Genomic DNA, 21,726 nt, shown 5'->3' on the forward strand with positions numbered 1-21,726 from the left:
GGGGAATGCTTGCATACGATCTGGGAGTCTAAGTGTTCAGTGGCTTTGAGACTTCCTTTGCTGTCTACATCTCTGAAGAGATCTCAGAGGGAAAAGGTCTCTGTAACTAAACACGAGGTAGAAAAAGGACTTTATTAAACCACGAATGTGTGAAACTGCGCACGTTGAACAAAAGCCTATACTTCATTCCCCTGCTTTCACCAGTAAAAAGAAAAGTGTCAGTGTGAGCGCCACATAAACGGAGAAGGGTGAGGTGAAGGTGAGTAAGGCGGAGAGACGATATGTCGGGGTGGGGCTTAAAGGCACGGTAGTTAAACTTTCTTTCTTTTCCAACACCACTCTGTCTATTCTGGGCATCAGTGTGTCAAGAAGGCATGTAATGGCCATAAAGTATCAGTGCCCTTGAGAAGCTGACGAGGATTCTTGTCCCCAACTCCTAAAGCCTTCTGTCTCTCTTTCACTCACTATCACTTTCCCCAACTCACTACCTTCCTCTCTTATTCCAGTAGAAAGTTTAAAGTAGAACACAGATGTAGGAGATGGCACCTGTGGGAATGATAACATTTGGGAACATTCCTCGGATTAAAAAAGAACCTCTTCTAAGAACTATGCAATTTGGTTCCAACTAAGCCTTTGTCCCTTTCTCTGCCTCCGCCCCCGCTCCTCGGCTCTACCCCTTACATCACTACCTTGTAATTTCCATATAATAATTTAAACAAGGGATTCTATTCTCTGCTGCTTCTTTCGTTTTCATCATTCCACTTTATCCATCTTTTGTATTCACGAATAAAAGGCATAATGAGAAAACAAGGTGCAAAATGATCTTTTCCAGAGCCCCTAATAAAAACCGTATGACACCCTGGGCTGCACCGCTTAATTACAAAAGGATGAAATCTTTTCTTCTACATCTGGAGAAAACATTGTCCGCATAACACTGGGAGATTTACAGCTCCCAGTTCTAACCCTGGACTCCGGCACAAAGCAATTAGGCAAAACATGGATGGACAACCAGCGCCATGAAGTTCAGTCAGAGATGGCTATACTCTCTTGGCAAAATAAAAAATGCCCCTGAGGTCCCACAAGTTCAAATAAAAATTCTAGTCTCAGGAAACTCGAGGATGGTTAATTTTTATTTCAGCCTCGATAGTGGTCACAGAGAGGTGAGGAGGACGTACCACTGCTCAGAGGCCTCCGTGTCACATTTTGTGCAACATAACCCATCCAAGACTGCTTTGAGGGGAGCATGCTTACAGGCTTAAACCTCCATCTGACCCGTCACTGAAAACAGGCTGTAAATTAAATCCTGAGGAGACACCGCTGAAGTTCTGCAATCCAATATTCGTGAATGCAACAGAAAGGGGAATACCGTAAAGACAAATTTGTTTAGAAAAAGAACAACAAGACAAAAAGAAAAGCAGCAGATGCTATGTGACATGATTATAAACCAGGCAGGAGTTTTAATCGAGTTGCTTTCCATAAAGACTACAAAGTCAACAAGTCAAACAAAGAACAATCAAATTCACCGTATGTTATCTGTAGGAACCACATTCACTTCATTATAGATACACTTATATAATATTCACCTTATAATATTAGCATTACTATTAGCAACACTGTCTTTCTTTGACTAACAGAAACAGGAATGAAACATCAGCAGGAAGCACATATGCATCCTTCGGTAAAATTTATCTGTCCCATGACTCTGACTTGTAAGCCTAACCCAAACAAAATAGAGGTCCCTGTGTGCTCATCCTGGTACCAAAGACCTCCTCCCTTCTCCTCATTTGTCTCTCCCCCCTGCCATACTTTCATGTACAGCTCCACTGAACACAGACCTCAGAACTGAGTAGTTTTGTGGCCCTGACCACTCGGAGGCCATTAATCTGGTGGCTAAGCCACTGATGTATTGATGGTACAGAGCCGGTAAGCTTGCCTGCCTCACTCTCTCCATCCCCTCAGCTTAGGAGCTATATAGATTCACAAGAGCCCCCATCTAGCCTCATCAAAGTAGAATTTACCTGCCAATTGCCACTGTGAGTCTTTCAGGTGCAGTGGCTGAAAGTCAGCTAGATGTATTGATGAACTGGGAGATGCTTCAGCCATGATAGCCAAATAATATATTTGCATAAACTCAAAATACTTGCATAATAGCACATGTATATGAGCAGGTAAGTCGGGTTTCGGAACCACATCTGTGCCCATTGTCAGACGACATAGATTAGCATTAATGCTAATATTAAGTGTTTTGTGGAAACCTGTAGGCAACCACAAATAAATACAGACATTAACACGGTGAATAAATAACTCCTGCAACAAGACTTTTTTATTTTTTATTTTTTCCCCAAACAGAAAAAAACATTACCGGTCACTTCAATCTGAGGACGTACAGTAATTTAGTTATTTGGAGGTGACAGTCAGTCTACATGGCAACTCATTTTACTGCAGTTTGACTACCAAATACATAATAGGCTCAGGGAAATTGCAGTGGCAGCCGATTACATGAAACCCTAAAGAGGTCTTTTTGAAGGAGAAAATGGATACTTTCTTCCTGGCATCTTCGCAGTGCTTTTTTTTTTTTTTTTTTGTGGCGTTGGTTAAAAGACAGGCCCATGACTGATATCTCTGCAATATCATCTTTACAAGATAGAAGGCAGAGTCAGAGCACAAGATTAGATACAGATACACTCTGATTGGTGGAGGAAGAAGTTTCTCCAACATGTAATTGTCCTCTGAATGATGTCGCTATCTCTTACATCGCTAAAAGGGAAGAACTTAACTGTTTGTTATAATTATGAAAGAAGACAAGCTTAAGCCTGGAAAGCTTCATATGTGTTCTTTGTTATGAGAGCTGGGCCTGTTGACTGAATAAGCAAATCAGTATGTTTATAATGTTGTTAAGAGTAATCTGCTTCGGTGAGGAGCAAGGAAATTCTAAAAAGGCTAAAAGTAAACAGTAAGAGGATGTGGAGGTGAAGGCAGTGGACTTAACTGAGGAACATGTTTAGTTTTCAAGCAAGACTGAATGAAACCTAATTCATTTTAAACTGAAAGAGCACAACAGCCATATTGGTATGGATATGTGACAATGTTTAAAAACTATTTATTGTCTGGGTGAAGGGGTACCTAAGTGGAGAAAGCAAATGTATGTCTACACCATTCATCATTGCCTATAGTGATAATATCAACCTCCACCTTATCTCCACCTTGAATGGTGATGAACCCAGAAACTGATTCACCCTTTCATCCTATTCCTTTTTCTTCCTGCAACGTCAAGCCGCACATTGTCAGGAATGTGGTCTGATGTCCCTGCTCAACAACAACAACAACAACAAAAAAAAAAAATCTTGATGTAATTACACAGCATCTACAACTACCAACGTGACGAATCATCACTATAATGACTCTAATCCTCTCAAGGCTCGGGGTCATGGAACCCAAAATGCATCTCTATCTTCACCACAGATCCAGGACAGAGAAGCTGCTCTATAATGCAACGGGCTCTTAACTCTGGGAACTGTGGTAAAAAGCCACTGAAAAAAAAGCTGGGAGAAGGTGAAAGACCAGTCTCCCCCCAACCCATCTAAGCAGCTTTCTGCTTCCTCTGCCTCACTTTCATTCACTGTCACTTCGTAAGTTACAGCAGCACCCACAGTAGGGCCCTTTGCCTGTACAATCAACACCACCAGCAGCAACAGCTGTGCCACGGGTCAAAGCCTGACCCTTTCCTCTGCCTTCTCAAGGGGTGGGATCTAGAGGAGTTGTGAAATTCTTGCGCACTGCCAAACACTAAGCCCTACTAGACCCCCGCCCCCCCTTACTGTCCTGACAGTCGCTTTCTCCAATCCACACTGATTCTCTATTGTGTGCCACCTCTTGCTTGTTCCTCCCACTCCTGAGTGACTGAGATTTGTCTGAGGCACGATGCTCAAGTTCAGCTCCCTGCAGGTGACTCGTGACACAGGGTAAATGGGGTTCTGGATTGCAGCTGTGTGGACAGAAGAGGGGCTACAGGGAGAGCAGACACCACATATTTGAAATAATCCTCTATGAGCAATTAAAATAATATTTTTCATGAGCCCTATGGCATTTAAGAATTGCTGTGTGAGTGTGTGTGCGCCTGTCAGTCTGTTTGTGTGTGCATTCACACTCTTCTGCATGTGAAAGGAGAGAATGGGCTGTCTCCCAGGATGTGCAGCAAGCGCTTTATTAGAGCGGTAGTACCAGTAAATCAGAGCTCAGCTCTTCCTGGAACTGCTGCAACCTTTCCCACTGAGCACTATTACTGAACAATCATAGGCTAGCCATGATAATTAGCAGAGTATCTATCCTTCCTACCCTCCTGTCGCCCCCCCATCCCTTCTGTCCCGTCTGTCTCTCCATCCTCCTTTTACCCCTCCTCCACTAAGAAATGTCTGATGTGTGAGTGGGTAAGGCGAGGCGCCCACCAGACATCACTCTGTGGACATCTCACACTACCTGCTGCAATTTCTGTCTTGATGGGGTCCAGAGTGACAATTCGGGCACATTTGCCTACCTACACTACGGGCCGCAAAGAAAATACTACGGAGCCAAAAAAGTTTAGGAGGAAATTTTAAGATGGACAAAGTGGCAAAGATAAAAATGAATAAAATCTGAAAAGTCATCTAGGGCATCAATCAGCCATATCATGAGCCCAAAGTACACTTTAAAACTGATGCCTGTTCTCAAACTTCGTTCTACCGTACAGTTCGAGAAGCCCAGGGTCGGCCTTTTCAGTTCTGGACATTAGTAAGGAGAGGTTATTATGGCTTGCATTCTAAATCACTGTTTCTGCTGAGTAGGATCATCAGTGACACATCTTAATGCCATTTCATGTAACCACTAATCCCTTCATTACAGCCTCTTTTGCTCAATTATGTTTCATTGTGATTATTTGCTCTTTGCCGGGTGTAGACAGTTTCTTTCCTCAGTGTTCAGTGGTTCTTTTGGATTGCACTGAGGTGTAACATAAGAGCAGTGACACTACCCAAGGCACCCAGGAAATGTGTTTCTTAATGAGAATAACATGGGATCTTAAAGTTAATGAATGGACTGTGGATGTGACTGGGTGTGTACGGCAGAGAGAGGAAGGTGAACATTTTCACAGTTGTGTGTGCTCAGTAGAGCAGGACCAGGACAGAGGAAAGGATGTTAGGACTTTCTTGGTTAAAGATTCCCCATCTGATAGTGACGGCACTTTCTCCCTGTCTTTCCATGGCCAAGCGGCATCTGGAGTGGATTTTGTGCTAGCAGACACCGAGGAACATGATTACATTCGGCTAACTGCGCTCTAAACTGATTATGCATGTGCCAAGCTAATGGACTACATTTGCAAGAGGAAAAATAACATCCAATCAATCTCAATTACCGCCGATTGCACCGGCCCCCGAGACAAGGAAGGTAGCCAGCTAACCCCCCTATGCTCCTCCCCTTTCCCCCAACCCTTGACTGGAAGCTGAGGCCTGTGGCTGAGCCTGGCTAGGCCCCACCCATTTCGTCTGCCCAGAGCAGCAAGGCCCTGAGAGCTGGATAAGTCTCTCACCTCAACACTCCACAAGCAAGCTTTGAGGCATACTGTTAGGGGTTAAGTGTAACAGTTATAGTGTTTATATGTGTGTGTGTGCTACAGCAAATATACAGAGAGTATTATGTACATGCTTAACTGTAAAATGATTTTTAAATATAAAGAACAGAGATTAAGAGAACATTTCACGAGCCAGCAGTGGCTCTCCACTGCAACAGAGCTCATGTGTTTGTGTTTAGGACTGACCATTCTAAAAGCAGATGGGTGACCATCAAGTTACCATCAGAGCCGCTTAAAATCCCCATGGTCCATGGGAAAAAGAGAAGGTGAAAGTTCACTTCGCAGCACAACGGAATGGGTGTCTCAACTGAGAACACAGTACACAGGGGAAGACAGCATCACCCCCCACTGTGTGGTGGTCCAGTGGGCAGGATGACTTGCTGGATCGTTCTGTGGTCTTTTGGAACATTCCAATACATGGGGTGGTGGGGGTGATATTTTTAGAAAGCCCTAATATGGGCCGCATACCACAGACTCTCAAATTATCCCATCCAGCATAGCCCTCAGTTTAAACCTTCCTTTTTAATTCCAGTAATTACAGGCTCCAATTTATATGGAGCTGTGCACACAAAGGCCCTGTTTAATGCAAACCAGTTTGATTTGGGTGAAGTGTCCCAAGCATCTCCCACATCTTACAGCGTGTTTATGCTGACTTGATGATTTATTTTCTCCTCAAAAAGGTTAAAAATGGTGCCATTTGCATCAGATTTCTTTGGGGAGGAATAAATGAAGGGTGATTTTCCTTTTTTCGTCCATGCAAAATATACCAAGTGGGGTTTACAGGCTTGTGGGGCTATGTGGGTTTCTGCCTGTCAATATTCCTACCAGGACAGTAAATCTAAGATAGTAAGAAATATGTGACAATGTCAAGTAGGGAGCCAGTGCAGCCAAGAGGCCTCACAGCTATGTACTTGTTGTCCGCTAATTACATTGGTGAGACAGAACATACTGTAATAACCCTTGTCGACTTGTGAACATCTCTGTTTTTAAGTAGTGTCTGGGATGAGAAGAGCCTATAAGAACCACAGTGTTCTTTGGTGGGAGAGCAGGTAATTTCTGGACAAATGCACACTCTTAGTCGGAAGATCAATTGGTTTTAAGAAATATGGAGCCATCTTAAGAGGCTTAAGTCATAAAAAATGATCATGCCTGGATGTGTTGTACATATTTAATCCCCCACAGCCTGAACAGCAGTGTGACATATGTCTCTTCTCTCCTAAAATCTTGCACAGAAAAAGAGGCAGGGTAGGGAAAAACTGTTTTTCTTGTGCCTTTTGGGCACATACTAAAGTGGAAAGCACAAAGATAATGGAATATAAATTCTACCCTCTCCTGCAAGACAAAACTAGTTCCTCTTTCCCAAGGTGTGAGGGTGAGAGAGAGTGTGACACATCCTGTACGCTTTGAGACCGTCATTGGAACATGGGCCAGTAAGTCCAGCAGGATCTATAAATATCACATGCATCTGAAAATGTTAGGTGATCCTCACTCTTGTCAGGGTGCTACTAACAGACTAACGAACCAATCACCTCCTAATCCCACAGGTATTCTTTAAGAGTAGGAGCTCTGCATAACGCCTGTCGTTTTATAAAAACAATGATTTCTCTATTTTACTCTTATTTTGATACAAAAACCCTGGGCACAGAAAATATGTAAGTCATGCCAGTGGCTTGGAGAAACTATTCATAATGCTGGATCATTTTCAAATAGTCAGGATTTTTGAGGGGGCTTAAATTGACCACTTCACCTAAGTTTTTTCTGCGATGAAAACACCATTTTTTTTATCACACCTTTTAAAATAGCATGCCTGCAATAGATTTCACAAGAGTTGAGTAATAGAATTGTTTAAAAAGACACTTTGATGCTGGAGTGAACTTATTAGAACGAAAGGCAACATCTACGACTAGACACCACATAATGATATTGTATGTAAAATTATCTGCGTATGGTATAGGATACAGCAGGTATGTGTTGTCCATGTTTAAATGTGCCCCATTCAGTGTGCACGTGCAACTATGCCAGTTTGGGTTAAGCGCAAAGTGGCCAAAGCCGCAGACACACAGGATAGGTACCTAAGTGGAATCAGGCCTGTTAGATTTATGGCCATTTGTTCGGAGAGTGTTCATCCACTGGCTATTATGGAATGATTAGAGGAGAAGGTGAAGCTCCAAGTCCAGCAAAAATCAATACGGCTGTCGAGAACAATTCAGCCTTTCCCGCTCCGAGGAGTATTAGCACCAAACCTCTGTCTCCTAACACTTCTTCATTCGTCTCCAACTGATTCAGCCCTAAGCTTCCAAAACGGCTTCGCCTGCCATGTCCTTTTCATGGCAGCAGTGTGGCCCTACTTCTAGATGACTACCAAGAAGGCCACAGTTATACAACAAAGCTATCATTCATGCCTTGGGAGGGCAGTTTTGCGGGCAGCACTTGAATGCATTTATTGTGTAATGTGTTAGCAAGAAGATGATTAAAGATTTTACCATTTTTGTTCAGCTCAGAGCACCTTATCAAAGACCATGAACTCTGACAAATCTAAACTTGTTCTCTGGGTCCAATCATTACACCTTTAATAGTGCAGTAATATTGACAGTATTAACACACTGCAGGCTGGCTTATGTTGCTCAAAATATCCTGATTTTTAATTGTTAATGGATCTTCTGCTGACATCTTACAAACTTACATGCCCTGCCCCCCAAGATATGTATATTTGAATTAATAGTATTCAAATTGCGACACACTGTTTAGACACGGCTGAGTGATGGTGTTAAAAAGAAAAGTGAGAAACACCAACCTTGTATAGTTTGAGGCTAGCCTCGTGGCGGGAATTGACAGTGTGCATCCTCAGCTTCTCCAGGCTGTTAGTGTAGTAGTCGCAGGCGTTGCACTTCAGGTGCACTGGATTACCTATGGCCACACATTTCAGGCGCCATTCATTGCCTTTGCCCCCTTCTTTGATGTGGGCCACAAGCTGGTACTTTTGCACATGCTTGTCTGTTTTACAGTGCAGCTGGAAGTTGGCCTTGAGCTGAGTGGTGTAGTGGCACAACTTGCACTGGTGAGAATCTCCCACCACAGCACGCCACTCCTCCTCTGGCAGGCTGCGTTCAGCTCCCATATGCATGCCAAGCACATCCAGGTTGTCAGTGGTGAAGCGGTTGCACACAGCGCACTGGAAGAGCTTGAGGGAGGGATCTGTAGTTTGAGATAGACTTTCTCCAAGGGTCATCAGTTCTTCAGACACCAACTGCCCACCGCCCAGCCGCACATCCATAGGGATTTCCCCACCTACTAGTACGTAGGGAACAACACGACAGACAAAAAGAAAGAGGAAAAGATACAGAGGTGTATTTAGATGGCTGCATATACACAGTTATTACACATTTAGCCCTCAGTCATTTAGCTAATAACTAAGATCATAATCCGTACTGCTCCCATCATGCAAATAATGAAAAGTTTCCTATTAGAAAAAAAATAAAATAATATTTTCTTCAGTATGATTTTGCATGGCTGAGACTGTTCATTCCACGTCTATAGGTGTCCTTGCATGCCTAAGAAGAAAAGAGTGTGGACTTTTTGATCAGGTCAAAAATTCTCACACTGCCCAGGAATGAACATACATATCTCCCTGTCTGGGCTAATGCACTTCCATGACCTGTCCGTAAATCTACTCCAGAGGCCAGGAGATTTTTTTTTTTTTTTTTTTAATTACTGAAGAACTAATGAGTTCCCAAGCCAGAATAATATAGAAATAGATTTTTTTCTCCCCAAATCTGCTCTAAAGCAATATGGACACTTAACGGTTAAATGTGCTTGGTACTGAGTTTAAATGATGGAGAGGGAAAAAAAACACTGCAAGCACATATCCTTTGACACAAACCACATCACTGATGCCTATACAGTCTGGGAAGGAACTTAAAAATGAATGTTAAAAAAATGAGGTAAGAGCTGGCGTTTTTTGCCTTTACTTGCTGATCTTTAATCTTTCACTGCCCATACTGAGCATGGAGGCTTGACCCCGCCTGGCTTTACACTAAATTAATTCCAGCAGCTCTCTTTTTTATTTATTGCTGCAGTATGCGGCCTGTTCTTGGACTTTTCTCCATTACCTGAGTTTTTATAGCTGGGAGAGGGAGATCTTTGAGAAGCCCTCTGAAATCACTTACAGACCCAACCTGTCATGCCTCCTCAAGCTCAAGTCATATAAACACACAGATGCACACACATGCCCACTCACTAACCCAGCACATTGTGTGCACCTTACCTATGATCCAGCTCTCATTACTATGCAGAATCAGTGATTTGCCATATGTTTGGATGTGTACCTTGCTAAATTGTGGTTGTATGTCATTAGACCAACACTGATTTGTAACTTTACACTTGTTGTCACTTAGCTTATGTTAAATAGAACCCATTATATTGTGAGGTTATATATGTCACTCTATCCCCATTAAGACAATGATAGATTGCCAGTTTCAATCTTTACACGGGCAAGTTTTTCTGTTCTACTAATGTAACAGTTAGGCAAAGAACTGCTTGGCTTGCGTCACAGTGTAAGTTAGAAAACAAAATCCTGCAATAGCTAAAAGTCACATCTCCCCTTTAAGTCTCTTGCTCCTCATCTCATTATGTCCTTTCATTAGAGCAGCTGAGTCTTGGGAATGAGGATTACCATGAAATCATGCAAGGTCAAAATTTGTTAAATATCTTCAGTGCAAAACACTCAAAGATCTGTAGTGAGTGCAGAAAAGTGCACCTCTCACTGTAGCTGTTTGGTCCACTCTTAAGAGGTTTACAGAGCCTCATGTATTATACTGTACAGTTAATATTAAAGAACATGTGTATGATGACTTTAAGAGTTCCTTTAGGTGTGACCAAGGATAACACCGCTGCAGTTTATTGGCCCAGACTGTGTAATCATTGCCTCCCTTGTAATATGCTTATTACAAATCACCTCCGAGGAACATGAACCAGATGGCAGAAGTGGGGAAAAGAATTAGTCACAGCAATCAATTCTTGTTTGTGTCTTCAAACTGGTGACAGCTGGAGACAAGTCTGTACAAACTGTGTGGTTGTAACTGGTTCTCCAAATGCTTCGCTGTGCTTCTGAATTACCCTTTCCGAGCCTTCTAACCTCCCTTCTTTGACCAAGATAAAATTTACAGCTGCAATTACAAAGTTGGAAAAAATGGAGAGCTCCAGTGGTGAAGTTTAGCAGCAGTCTGGGAATACAGACATAACAAAGAAGAGACTGGCTGCCTACAGGAAGGGCAAGTAGCAGAGTACATAGATGTTTGTTCCTCTAACTCACCTTTTACAGGCATCACAAACTTAATTTCAGAAAATCTGTCAAATTTATTTGATGTGTAATTAAAATGATTTGACAAAGGACATCATTCAAAGGTTTGAAAACTAAAGAGTGGCAATATACTGGAACTAGTATACAAAGCAGCAAAGAGGAGAAAAACACTGATGAAAAAACTATAAAACTTTGCCTGGTGAAGTTGTTAGCAACTAAGGGCCTTTCTGAGAGGAAGAGAGGCAAAACGAAGCTCACCAAGTGCAGGGGCCAGAGCAGCCATGTTGGGATCCAGATGAAAGCTCCCCATCAAGAACTGGGCCTCGGCTCCAGCTGGGTCTATCTTGAGGCCTGGTGGAAGGCTCATGTTCTGGGTCAGGTAATATTGGTAGAGTTCAGCCTCAGAGGGCGAAGGCATGGCTCCCAAGCCAAGTCGTCCATGCTGCATTTGTGTCACATTCTGTTGGAGTAGCATCATGTTGTGCATGTGCTTCTCACTGGTCATGTGGATACGCAGGTTCCTTGCCACATTGGTCTCGTAGTCACACACCTCACACCGCCAAGTCGGTTTGCTCTTCGGCTTGGTGGGGGAGGGCGCCCCACATGGTCCAGACATATGGGCAGAGGACTGTGTAGGATGGTGGTGGGGAGGGTGATGGCTACTGGCCTGTGTCACTGACGGGACGGCCACCACACCTCCTGGGTTATGTCCAAACACCTGCTCCTGCGCAGAGCCAATTGAGCCTCCATTCTGCAGTGTCTGCATGTTGTTCAGGTGCTTATCCGACTGCATGTGGATGCTTAGATTGCCCTTTGTGGTGGTGGAGTAGTTACATACCTAGGAAATATAGGACATTTAGGACATCAAACAACTGTAATAAAGTGATATGGATAAATATCAGTTTACATCTTACACAAACTTAAATCACAAAAAAATTTGCTACATACCTCACACCGGAAGGGCTTATATCCACAAGTATAGCTTTCTCCACGAGCTAGACGAGGGTGACTCTGACCACTGCTGCAATACACACAGGAACCTCCAGAGTCTGGGTGCTTCTCTTTCATGTGGGCCTCCAACGTCTGCTGGTACTTATAATGCCAGTTGCATTTGGGACACTTAAGTGTCTTGCATGAGTTGCGTGAATGCATCATGGTCATATGACCACCCAAGGAGCGCGAGGAACCTAGAATGGTGTCACATTTAGGGCATTCTACTCCACTTCCTCCACCGCCACCATGCCCATGGTTTTGCGAACACTCACCCATTCCTGTTATGTCACAGGAAGCCCCTGGGAGGGGGTGGGAGTGGCCATGAGATGAAGGGTGGAGGTGATGATGATGGTGGTGCATGTGGTGATGGTGCAGAAGGGCTCCATTTTCCTCCTCTCCCTCTGCCTGGCAATCATTTGGTTCTGGAGCTGTGGCACTATCTCGATTGGCACTTTCATCAGCAGCAGCATTGGAGGACAGAGGCGAGGAGGAAGTGCCAGCAGTGTCATCCTCGCTCCTTCTGACGGCGGATGCCGCCATTGCCATGGGAACAGTGGGTCCCTGGCAGTTAAAGCTCAGAGGGAGCTCTGAGGTCCTCCCCCCACCGTCTGCAGCTGAACCCTCTTCCTTGACAGAGGAGGAAATGGAAGCAAGGGCTTTGCTGTTGAGTGTGGAACTGACTGCAGAGGTGCAGGCAGAAGGCTGGAGAGTGCTACTAGGCATTAATAAAGGAGATTTGGAAATGCTTTGGTTTGAGACAGCTGGTTCCCCCGCATCACCCCCGCCGCTGCTACTGGTACCACCACAGGCCACTGCAGTTCTTTCTGCCTCCACCTCATCTTCATCCTCCCCTAATAACAATTCCTCCTCTTCTTCAGAGCCCCCCATCTGACTAGATAGATGTGCCTTGCTTTCATGTCTTTCATCGCTCCCATCCTCACTCTTACATGCCAACTCTTTCCCAGAAGGCTCCTCTGTTCTCCCTCCCTGTTTGGGCAGGGCACTGGAGTCTTTGGCAGAGCCTGGGGATGAGGTAAGAGTGGATGCTTTGGGAATGCTCAACCCTCCAAGAGAGAGGACAGAGCCTAGTGGGCTTTGTTGCTGCTGCTGTTGCTGGGGGCCAGAGTCGGAGTCTTTATTTAAGAGGGTCTCATTGCCCCCGCTGCTATTTCCAGGCTCCAGATGGACACCACTAAATGTGCCATAGAAGCTCTGTCCAGAGTTAATGGGGAGCAGGGTAGGAGGCAGAGGGGTGCTCTTATTTTTTGGTTCCAGGAAACTAATGAGGGGCTCTTTGTCCTTCCCAATGCCCTGGATGATGGCAGATGCATGCTTGTCCCCTAGTAGCCGTCGCTCGTCCTCACTCAGTGTCATGCGGTGATCATGGACAGCGTGAGTGGCAAAGGAACGGGCATAGCCAAAGGATAGCTTGCAGAGAAAACACATGAGAATGGGCTTACCCTTGCCATACAGGGCTAGCCCATCGAATTTGGAGAAATCCACGTTGTTAGGAACATCTTTGGATACACAGGACTTCTTGGCAGACCCATCGCTGTTCAGGTAATCCTTGTTGCTTTTGTGCCGCACATCGAAGACACGGAAACTGTGCAGGACAGGGCTGAGACCTGCCATTGTTGAGGTATTGGGAAAACCTTGGTCTGAATTGCCAAACCACTTCCCAAAGGACGAGGCTATGTGGAACGTGTTGATGATCTGTGGGTACACCGAAGAGGAAGTCCCAGCAGGTTCCCCAGGTTTTCCCCCACTCGTGAGAGAGTTTGTGGGAAGCAGGCCGGGTACCATGCCTCCACTACTTTGGATCAACTGACTGAGGCTCTCCACGATGTAGGCTGAGCCATCCGGCTGGTAGACTATCTCTCCAGCCAGATTCTCCACATCACTGCTCTCCTCTTCCTCTTCCTCATCTCCTTCCTCACTCCCGCTCTCTGGTGGTCCCTGCTGTTGTGTGGGCTGATGTCGCAGAAGAGTGGGCATGCCCCCTCCGCCTGAAGCTAATGGCACCCCAGGAAAGTGTTGAAGACTCTGAAAACAGCTGTCTATCTCCATTTCATCCAAGTCCTCAGATTCTTCCTCTTCTCCACAGCTCACTCCTTCTTGCTCTTCTTCCTCAAGACCCTCTCCTCTAGGATGCAGCTGACTTGTGGCAGAGCTGTCACGTTGGGCCTGGGGTGATGTCTGTTTTGGCTGCTGCTGCTGGGACTGTAGTTCTCTCACCCCGTCATGAGGTGCAATGGAGTTTTGGGGTTGTGAAGGGTAGGGAGCTGTGAGAGATAGGGGGTCCAGGGAAGGGGCCTGGTTGGTGCAAGAGACCTGTGAGCTAGAGTGATCGTTCCAGGGCTGTGGTGGTTGCTGCTGCTGGGAGGAGCCGAGCCCATCGTCTGTCCCAGAAACCACGGGAGACTCACAGCTGTCCATGCTGATGCCTACATGAGGCGTTCATCGCATCCAGGCCTGCAGAGACACAGAAATGGTGGAATAATAGGTAAATGTTCTATTTGGGATGCTTAATGTAGGCACACAAGAACAAACATACACAGCTCATCATATACCATGAAAATGCTGGAAACAAATACCTATATCTTCCAAAATATTAAAATTGTGCCTATTAAGGAAATATCAGGCGTAGGAAATATGAGGGGAAGACTATGTATAGGAGACTTAAAAGAACATCAAATGTATGGCACACTGGATGAGAGACAAAAGTCTGAGATATAATTGGAAAAATGACACCATCCTCATTACGCTAGATTAGGCACTTAAACACAATACCTGAGACAAGCACTAATAAGCCGTCCATGATTCATCTTCCTGCCATATCACAAAGGTACCATCTTTTATCTTCACCTTCCAAACAACACCCCTAATCTTATATTCTGCAAATCCTACATCCGTTTTTAATTAACTTGCAGTCAGAAAAAAAAGGAGCAACAGACTAACTTAATGGATCAAATAGATTCCTTGTGAGATAATTAGACACCGAGAAGCCACCCATCAGCACATTATACATTTACATAACTAGAAGGGGAAAACTGCTTCTAAAGAGACATTTTAAAAAATATCACCATTGTAGTTCCATATTTATTTGTGCACATATAGAAGAATATAATAAATGTGCATTATTGAGATAGATATGTCTGAATCCTAAGATGAGCAATAAAAGGCAGTACTTTCTATGAGCCCAAAAATACATAAGCTCGGTTGAGACTTGACTGCAGCTGTGTTTAGATCTTGCATCCAATAACCTCTACGCTTAGCCTGGTTTCAAACACTTCAGCCATCCTCCGCCTCTGAAATAATAAATGGGAGCTGAGCTTTCGGGAGCTGGCCATGCCCCGAGCATCTGAGAGGCCCTACACAGGCTGCAATTTAGAGCGCAGAAGAGATAAAATGATAGCACAAGATACTGCTGAGCTAATAATTTTATTAAAGGGATGCAGCCAACATTGATTAAAGGGGGCAATCGGGCTGAAACCAATAACTCTGGGCTGCCCTTTAACCCACTAGTCCTGAATATTACATGAGTAAAGTTTCCCGGCACCAAGCTCGCTGCCATGTCCCAGTTGATTAGCACATTCAGAGCTTGCACTTGATTTATTTACTTATTTACTTAGGGATGCAAATTTCAGCTGTGATCAGAATGGAGTCTACCCCCACACCCTAACATATTAACCACTGAGGGAGAGGAGAGATTGATAATGTCTGTCTGGCTCTTCATGAATGTCTGATGAAGCTTGCCTCCCACACAACATACCTGAGACCTCTCCAGCCTATACGCACTCAAGCTACGAATATAATGGACTCCAATTTTTAAAATGTGCTTTCTTTCCTCTGGGCCCCAGAATAAAACACAACAGACTAGAACAGCAAATTGTGGCCTACAAAACTATAAAGAAAGAAGCATTAAAATAAAGCAATGGCTTTGATTAAAGAATGTATACATACACACACACGTTTTCTGGTATGGACCAGTTGCTAGTTTTGTTGCCCCAGAAAATAACCATGATGAACTCTGAGTTACTTTGCATATAAAATTAAAGATAGACTGGCTCGCTTATTAGCAAGATTGCTTTATACAGATAGACGTGATTTAGAGATAGCTGCCATATTGAGTGAGGGGATACCAGCCCTACTGGTCTGTATTTATTATCTGCTCCATTAATAAGAGGCTATGAGCTCAACAGCCATTTCACACAAATGGACTGAGGGCAGCGAGACTAATGCAAGAAAAAAAAAATATGCCACATGTCAAACAGACAGTGATTCTTCAAACTAAAAGCACATGGATAAACTGAACAAAATGAAATGAAAAAAAAGTAGAAAATGTGAACTGTCTCTGAGGAAAACATCTCCATATGTCTTGTCTGAACATGGAGTGTTTCACACTTTGTTCCTATAATCTATCCGCCCCTCCTCCAGATTCCACTGCCTGTCTCAACCAGGCCTGGGAACACTGGGCCTACATGTACAACTAGTAGTTAAGATTGCTGGTTAACAATGACCTCTAAAGTTCTCTCCTCTTTGCCTTGATGATTCTGAACAAGGTGAGTACAATGTACTGTACTGAAGCTATGTGCCCATCAATTCCTATTACAGCTTGAAGATACCTCAAGCAATTAGCAGTAGACAGGATAACACGATGACTCTTGATCAGTGCTGGAGCTCTGAGCCAGCTTGGTGTGTCCACTGCTTACAGAAAACAGGATTGTCCTTTAAAATCAAGATGGTGTAATTCAATAACCTGCGGTGGTTACTGATGAGCAATGGGATTGTCTGGAGTCGGAAAGTCGCAGATGGGCCAACTGATATAACGCTGTTTGTCTCTTGGAGGTCTGCCTGGCTCAGTGACACCTGTTTAAAGCAGGAAAAGCTTTAATCTCTGGGAGGCACTAAACAAGTCCGGGAGACAGACAAAGAGACGCGGTCGAAGCTGAGGGGAAGTGGAGGAGGCCAGTGTCTCTGCATGCTGACTGTGTTAATAACCACAAATCAAAATGATAAAGCAGTCTACTAAAGGTGACTACTACTGGTAGTGTTATTATGTATGGTTATAAACTGTAATATGTAGGAAAGAAAAACTTCTTCTGCACACTGGCACTACAACAAGTTATTCTGTCATGGCCTCTGGCCTTGTGTTGTATAGTAGTTCTGAATGTGGGCCCACTGAGTTGACAATAAGCAGGCTGTGTGCAGCCAAAACAAGCCTTAGTTGACAATAAGAGATAATCATGGAGAAGAAAAGGCTGGATTCCTGAGTTGATCTGAGGAGCAGCATGCCGATGCACAGATCCTGACTATAGGACTCACCCTCTGCTGCCACCTGCCTTCAAAGACTTTGTGCCAGGGTCTACTTACTCTCCTACTTCTACTCTGGAAAAAAAAATAAAAAAATATCCCGCCCCCTTCCAACCACAAAGCAGATAAGGTTGAACCTTGTGAAAAGGTTTTGGTTCTAATGAACAATGTCAGGGAATGCAGGTCTGGATGTCATTTCGTTGGGAACCTGAATAAGATAAGTTTTAAGTTATGGCTCCTTTCATTAGGTGGGATTTACCAGCCAACTGAGGGGGGTATTAAAGGCTAAAGAACCATCTGATTATAAGCATGCCTGATCACCTGCCTGAAGGCCTGGCCTTGCCTTCAGAGGAACCTGGTCTCCAGGGTTTCCTAAGGGAATTAGCTCTGAATCAGTCCAAACAGTGAATACTGCTTAACGTAGCCCTGGCCCTTACACCTATCCACATAAACGTACACAGTGAGAGAACACCACTTTAAAAAGAAAAAAAAAAAACACAATACACTAGATATGATTTTCAATTGTTTCTCAGTGATGCTGCTTGTCTGTATCTGGTCTCTGAGCCATCACAGAGCCTGGGCAGCCACCGCAGGGTAAGGGGCGCTTATTGGAAAATCAATGGCGTGAACGCTAAGCAAGTTACAGGAAGATGTGGGAAGGAAGGATTCTTATTGATAAAGCAAGCAAAGGCTTTTGATGTTGCACTAGGGACATGCTCATTGATGGGGGAACCATTGTAGTCCTCAGGCAGCGTGAGGCCTGGGTTTATCTCCTAGGTTTGTTCCTATTAATCACCAATAAAGACATGCATGTTTTGCGCTCTTGATGTAAGTCCACTTTAATGCCTGACATGACTTAGTAAATTCTGGTTGTACCACTCTGCACTTACAATGAGAGGATCTACAGTGCAAGTACCTTTTTTTTTTTATCACTTTCTCTACTGTATTGCGCGTCAGTCAAGTCAACATTTAGACAGCCACGTTGTCTCACAGGTGTGAGACAAAAAAAAGTTTGGTAACCACTGCTATACACAGGAAACCATAATACTTATTATATATACATGTTCTCTTTGAACTACACCGAATCTCAGACAATTAACCACGTTCAGCATTGTTTATTGTGTGCTGTAAATATTCAGTCTAATACTCTACTAATGCAGACATAGGGTGCTCCAGTATTGCTCCAACTGCAGGAGGCAAAAAGTCACCTCAGGTCGATGGCACTCAGCCTGTAAACAGGGCTTCCCGTAAAATCAATGATCTTCAGTAGGAGCTATCAGTCTGAGGAACAGAAATAGCCATGGCTGTGTTGCGTCTAAGGCAGGGAAGAGCAGTGCTGTGTGTTTACATGAGTGTGTGTGAGTATAGGAGATTGGTCACTGGCATGTCTAGGACTAACTCTCAAAGATAGCAGAACTGAGGCATCCAGCTTCTGTCATACAAGCAAGATGTATGCACTATAGAGACTACAGCTTACTGATTTCAATCATATAGTGTGGTATGTTTACTTTATGCACTTTGTGCAACTAGTGTGGGAACAAATATTTAACTCACCAGCTAAAATAATCCTTGCTGATTACAATATGAGTACATGCAAATAATACCAGTATGCAATATAGTGATTGTTTTAGCTTTAGTTTCATAGCACTGAGTTTTAGTAAGAATATTTGCACTAGCTATACTGGCCAATGAAGGCTAAATTGATTTGTTTGCGGTATCAATTGCCTCCTTTGTTAATAGACCTGAAATCGAACCTTGAGAATGATTTTACCCTTTACACAACGCCGTCAAATCGTGCTAATCCATTCTGTGTTTCAGAACAGAAGAAAAGTTATATAAGACAAAGCAGCCGCGCAATCGCAACTACAGGTCTGTATGACACTTATACACAGGGTATCACCCCAAGTCTGATTAAACGATCTGACTGGAGCTCAGTTCACAACCAAAAACCTCCAGAAGGGATTTACACATGGCACTAGAGTGTTTCCTCAGTTTTGGAGGGTGTGATAGAAACAGCGTGCTGGTGTAATTAGAAGTAGTTAATTAGCTGTGGGTTAATTACTGGGTTCTGCAGAGCGCTGGTGAAAGACCTGGTGGGGTGGCAAAGCAAAGGGAAGCAGCGAACACACAGCAGGAAGCTCCCAGTCTCCCGCCAATTAGCAAACAGCATGGGGGGCTTCTTGGTGCATGTACAAATGTGAGATGCCTCATATCATTCCATTCAAACACAGTACAGAGGAAGAGATCAAGATAGAGTAGGCAAAATGGGATTTTTACCACTGTTTTGAAAGGGAAAATAAACTATTTACCGAGAAGTCAGGGAAATTTTTAATGACGAACAAAATGACACCCAGGCATGTGAATCTGAATTAAGAATACAAAAAGTGAGCAGGAAGTGTTGCAATTACTACAAAAGCAACTTCCACAAGCACAATCATTCTTCATTCTAAAAGACTGCGCTGTATTATTTTCCTGTTATGTCCCAAGTGGTTTGTTTAGAAAGCTTTGTAATTTATAAGCGCATAAATTATCCTCGGAATTAAGGTATTGATGTATAATCAGAGAGGGGCTATTGGGCACAAACTAACGTTTGCCCCCAGGCAACCCAGTGCACAGAGCACTGGTGTACATTCGTACACAGTAGGGTGTCTGTAAAATTGCAAGACAGACAGAGAGTGAGAAAAAAAGAGCAAGAGAGATGGAAAGTGAACGGTTCTAGCCGTGTCTTTCAAATACTTATCAGATTAGTTAGTTACACATCCTCCATCTCTGTTCAATTTTAGGCCGGCAGACATGGATATTGAATGATTTGCAATAGTCTGACACTGAACCACACGTCCTTTAGCATGCAGCGCTGACGTTCCCATAGTGTGGAATGCAGAAAGGCTGAGAGGATAGTTGATACTTTGTACATCGCTCTGTCTGGGGCTAATCAATCAGAAAACAACACACAGAGGAGATCTCTAAATGTACAACATTTGCAAAACCCAGAAAGATATTAGTGTGCGTTTTTTACGTTTCTGTCGTGTTTTTTTTTGTTGTTGTGCAGATTAGCATGGAAGAGAGGGGGGACATAGACAGAGAGAAGCTCAAGACACGTGTCCCAAGAAAGGTCACGGACAAGGGGGAAATGTGCTGATCAAAGTCTTTGGGCCCCAGGACCTTCATTTCTACTAATTATCAAATCTGCCCCTATTTATAACTGCGGGAAGCAGACGTTCTCTCGAGAGAGGATGGAAGTGAAATCTGCTAACTACAGTGCTTTCAGAGGTTCTGTTTGCACTCACTCCATTTCATTTGTTCTATAGTAACAGGATGGGGATAGAAAGGGGGGGTTAAGAAAACCCATGACCACAAGTTATCTGGGAATGGTGCTATAAAAGGATAGACCACTGTGTACAGAAGACTGCACGGCTGAGTAAAAGATGAACTATTCCATCAGCCTTCTGTTTGGAGGTGGGAAACTCGTTTGTGTCTTTTTTAGAAGACTGCAAGGGAATTTTGCATGCCATACACACACGCAAGCGCACATGTGTACACCTTCTTGCAGCATCTCAGCTAAGGCAAGGCAACCGCAAACACAGTTGTTAAAATGATCAATACCATTGAAATATTAAACCTTAAGAAGCCGCAGTATTGATTTGGAGCCCAATGATAAAACGGTTTATTATCACAATTGTGGGCCTTTATGTAAATGTTTTGGAGAGACCATCAGCTGTCCGTTCACCATGGGCTGTGGCTAAATATGACCCCATCCAACCACACACACACACGCATACCCCACAAACCACTTTGTGCTTTGCTCCTTTACCCTGCCATCCAAAACCTGAGGGATTTGAAGGATCGGGGTGGACAGGGAGATGTCATTACCACTACTTCTACATCCATTAAGGATAGCTGACACTGATCAGAATACTGAGCCCCTGCTGACCCAGAGAGGAGTGGAGGGATCTGGCCCAACCTACAACCTGGTAGCTCTGAGATCTGATCTAAGGCATCTCAAGCAGGCGTTACATTAAACGGGAGAATAAAAGGTGAGCAGGACTCAGGCACCACACAAGGATCATGCCCTGACAGACAGATTAGGGACATGGATGACATGTCTCTAATGCAGGGCCTTTCTGTGCAATCCAGAAAACAAATACCTTAGTAATGACCCAGTCTCGCACCTGGTAAAACACAGGCTTCACTGGCACCTGGAATTAGACAAATATGTTTCTTAAAGGGAAACGTTCCAAAATGCTAAAGAGGAATTAACATGGAAAAAAAAATGTGCAGGAAAGATAAAATAGCAAATCTATAAAATATCAACGACTAAGATGGTACGATGGGACACACGGACATACAGAGGATCAGAAGCAAAACAGTGAGGCAGCACAACAAGCCTGTGGGTTAGGGCCAGTGTTCGGTTAAGTGTTTAAACCTGAGTAGGGTGATAAGATCCCTTTTAGAAGGCATGGGAAGGCCAAATGACCAGGAAACCTGAGTAATGTGGGTGAAAGCTGTCTAGGGTGAGAGC

General features: G+C 43.9%; 1 protein-coding gene across 6 annotated transcripts in view; it reads right to left on the bottom strand.

The window, feature by feature from the left end:
- The window catches only part of zfhx3b (zinc finger homeobox 3b), a 316,707-nt gene that overhangs the window by 71,137 nt on the left and 223,844 nt on the right, over window positions 1-21,726 (bottom strand). For 5 of the 6 annotated variants that reach the window (XM_047580259.1, XM_047580258.1, XM_047580260.1 and 2 more), the window contains 3 exons: window positions 11,850-14,366; window positions 11,160-11,739; window positions 8,397-8,893 (listed from right to left, as the gene is read on the bottom strand). In XM_047580259.1, the coding sequence (XP_047436215.1) occupies window positions 8,397-8,893; window positions 11,160-11,739; window positions 11,850-14,330 (3,558 nt within the window). In that variant the 5' untranslated portion in view covers window positions 14,331-14,366. The remainder of the gene's footprint in view (window positions 1-8,396; window positions 8,894-11,159; window positions 11,740-11,849; window positions 14,367-21,726) is intronic. The other variant, XM_047580261.1, reaches the window with a different exon arrangement.

This window comes from Mugil cephalus, chromosome 3, assembly GCF_022458985.1.
Source record: "Mugil cephalus isolate CIBA_MC_2020 chromosome 3, CIBA_Mcephalus_1.1, whole genome shotgun sequence".
NCBI classification, from domain to species: Eukaryota; Metazoa; Chordata; class Actinopteri; order Mugiliformes; family Mugilidae; genus Mugil; species Mugil cephalus.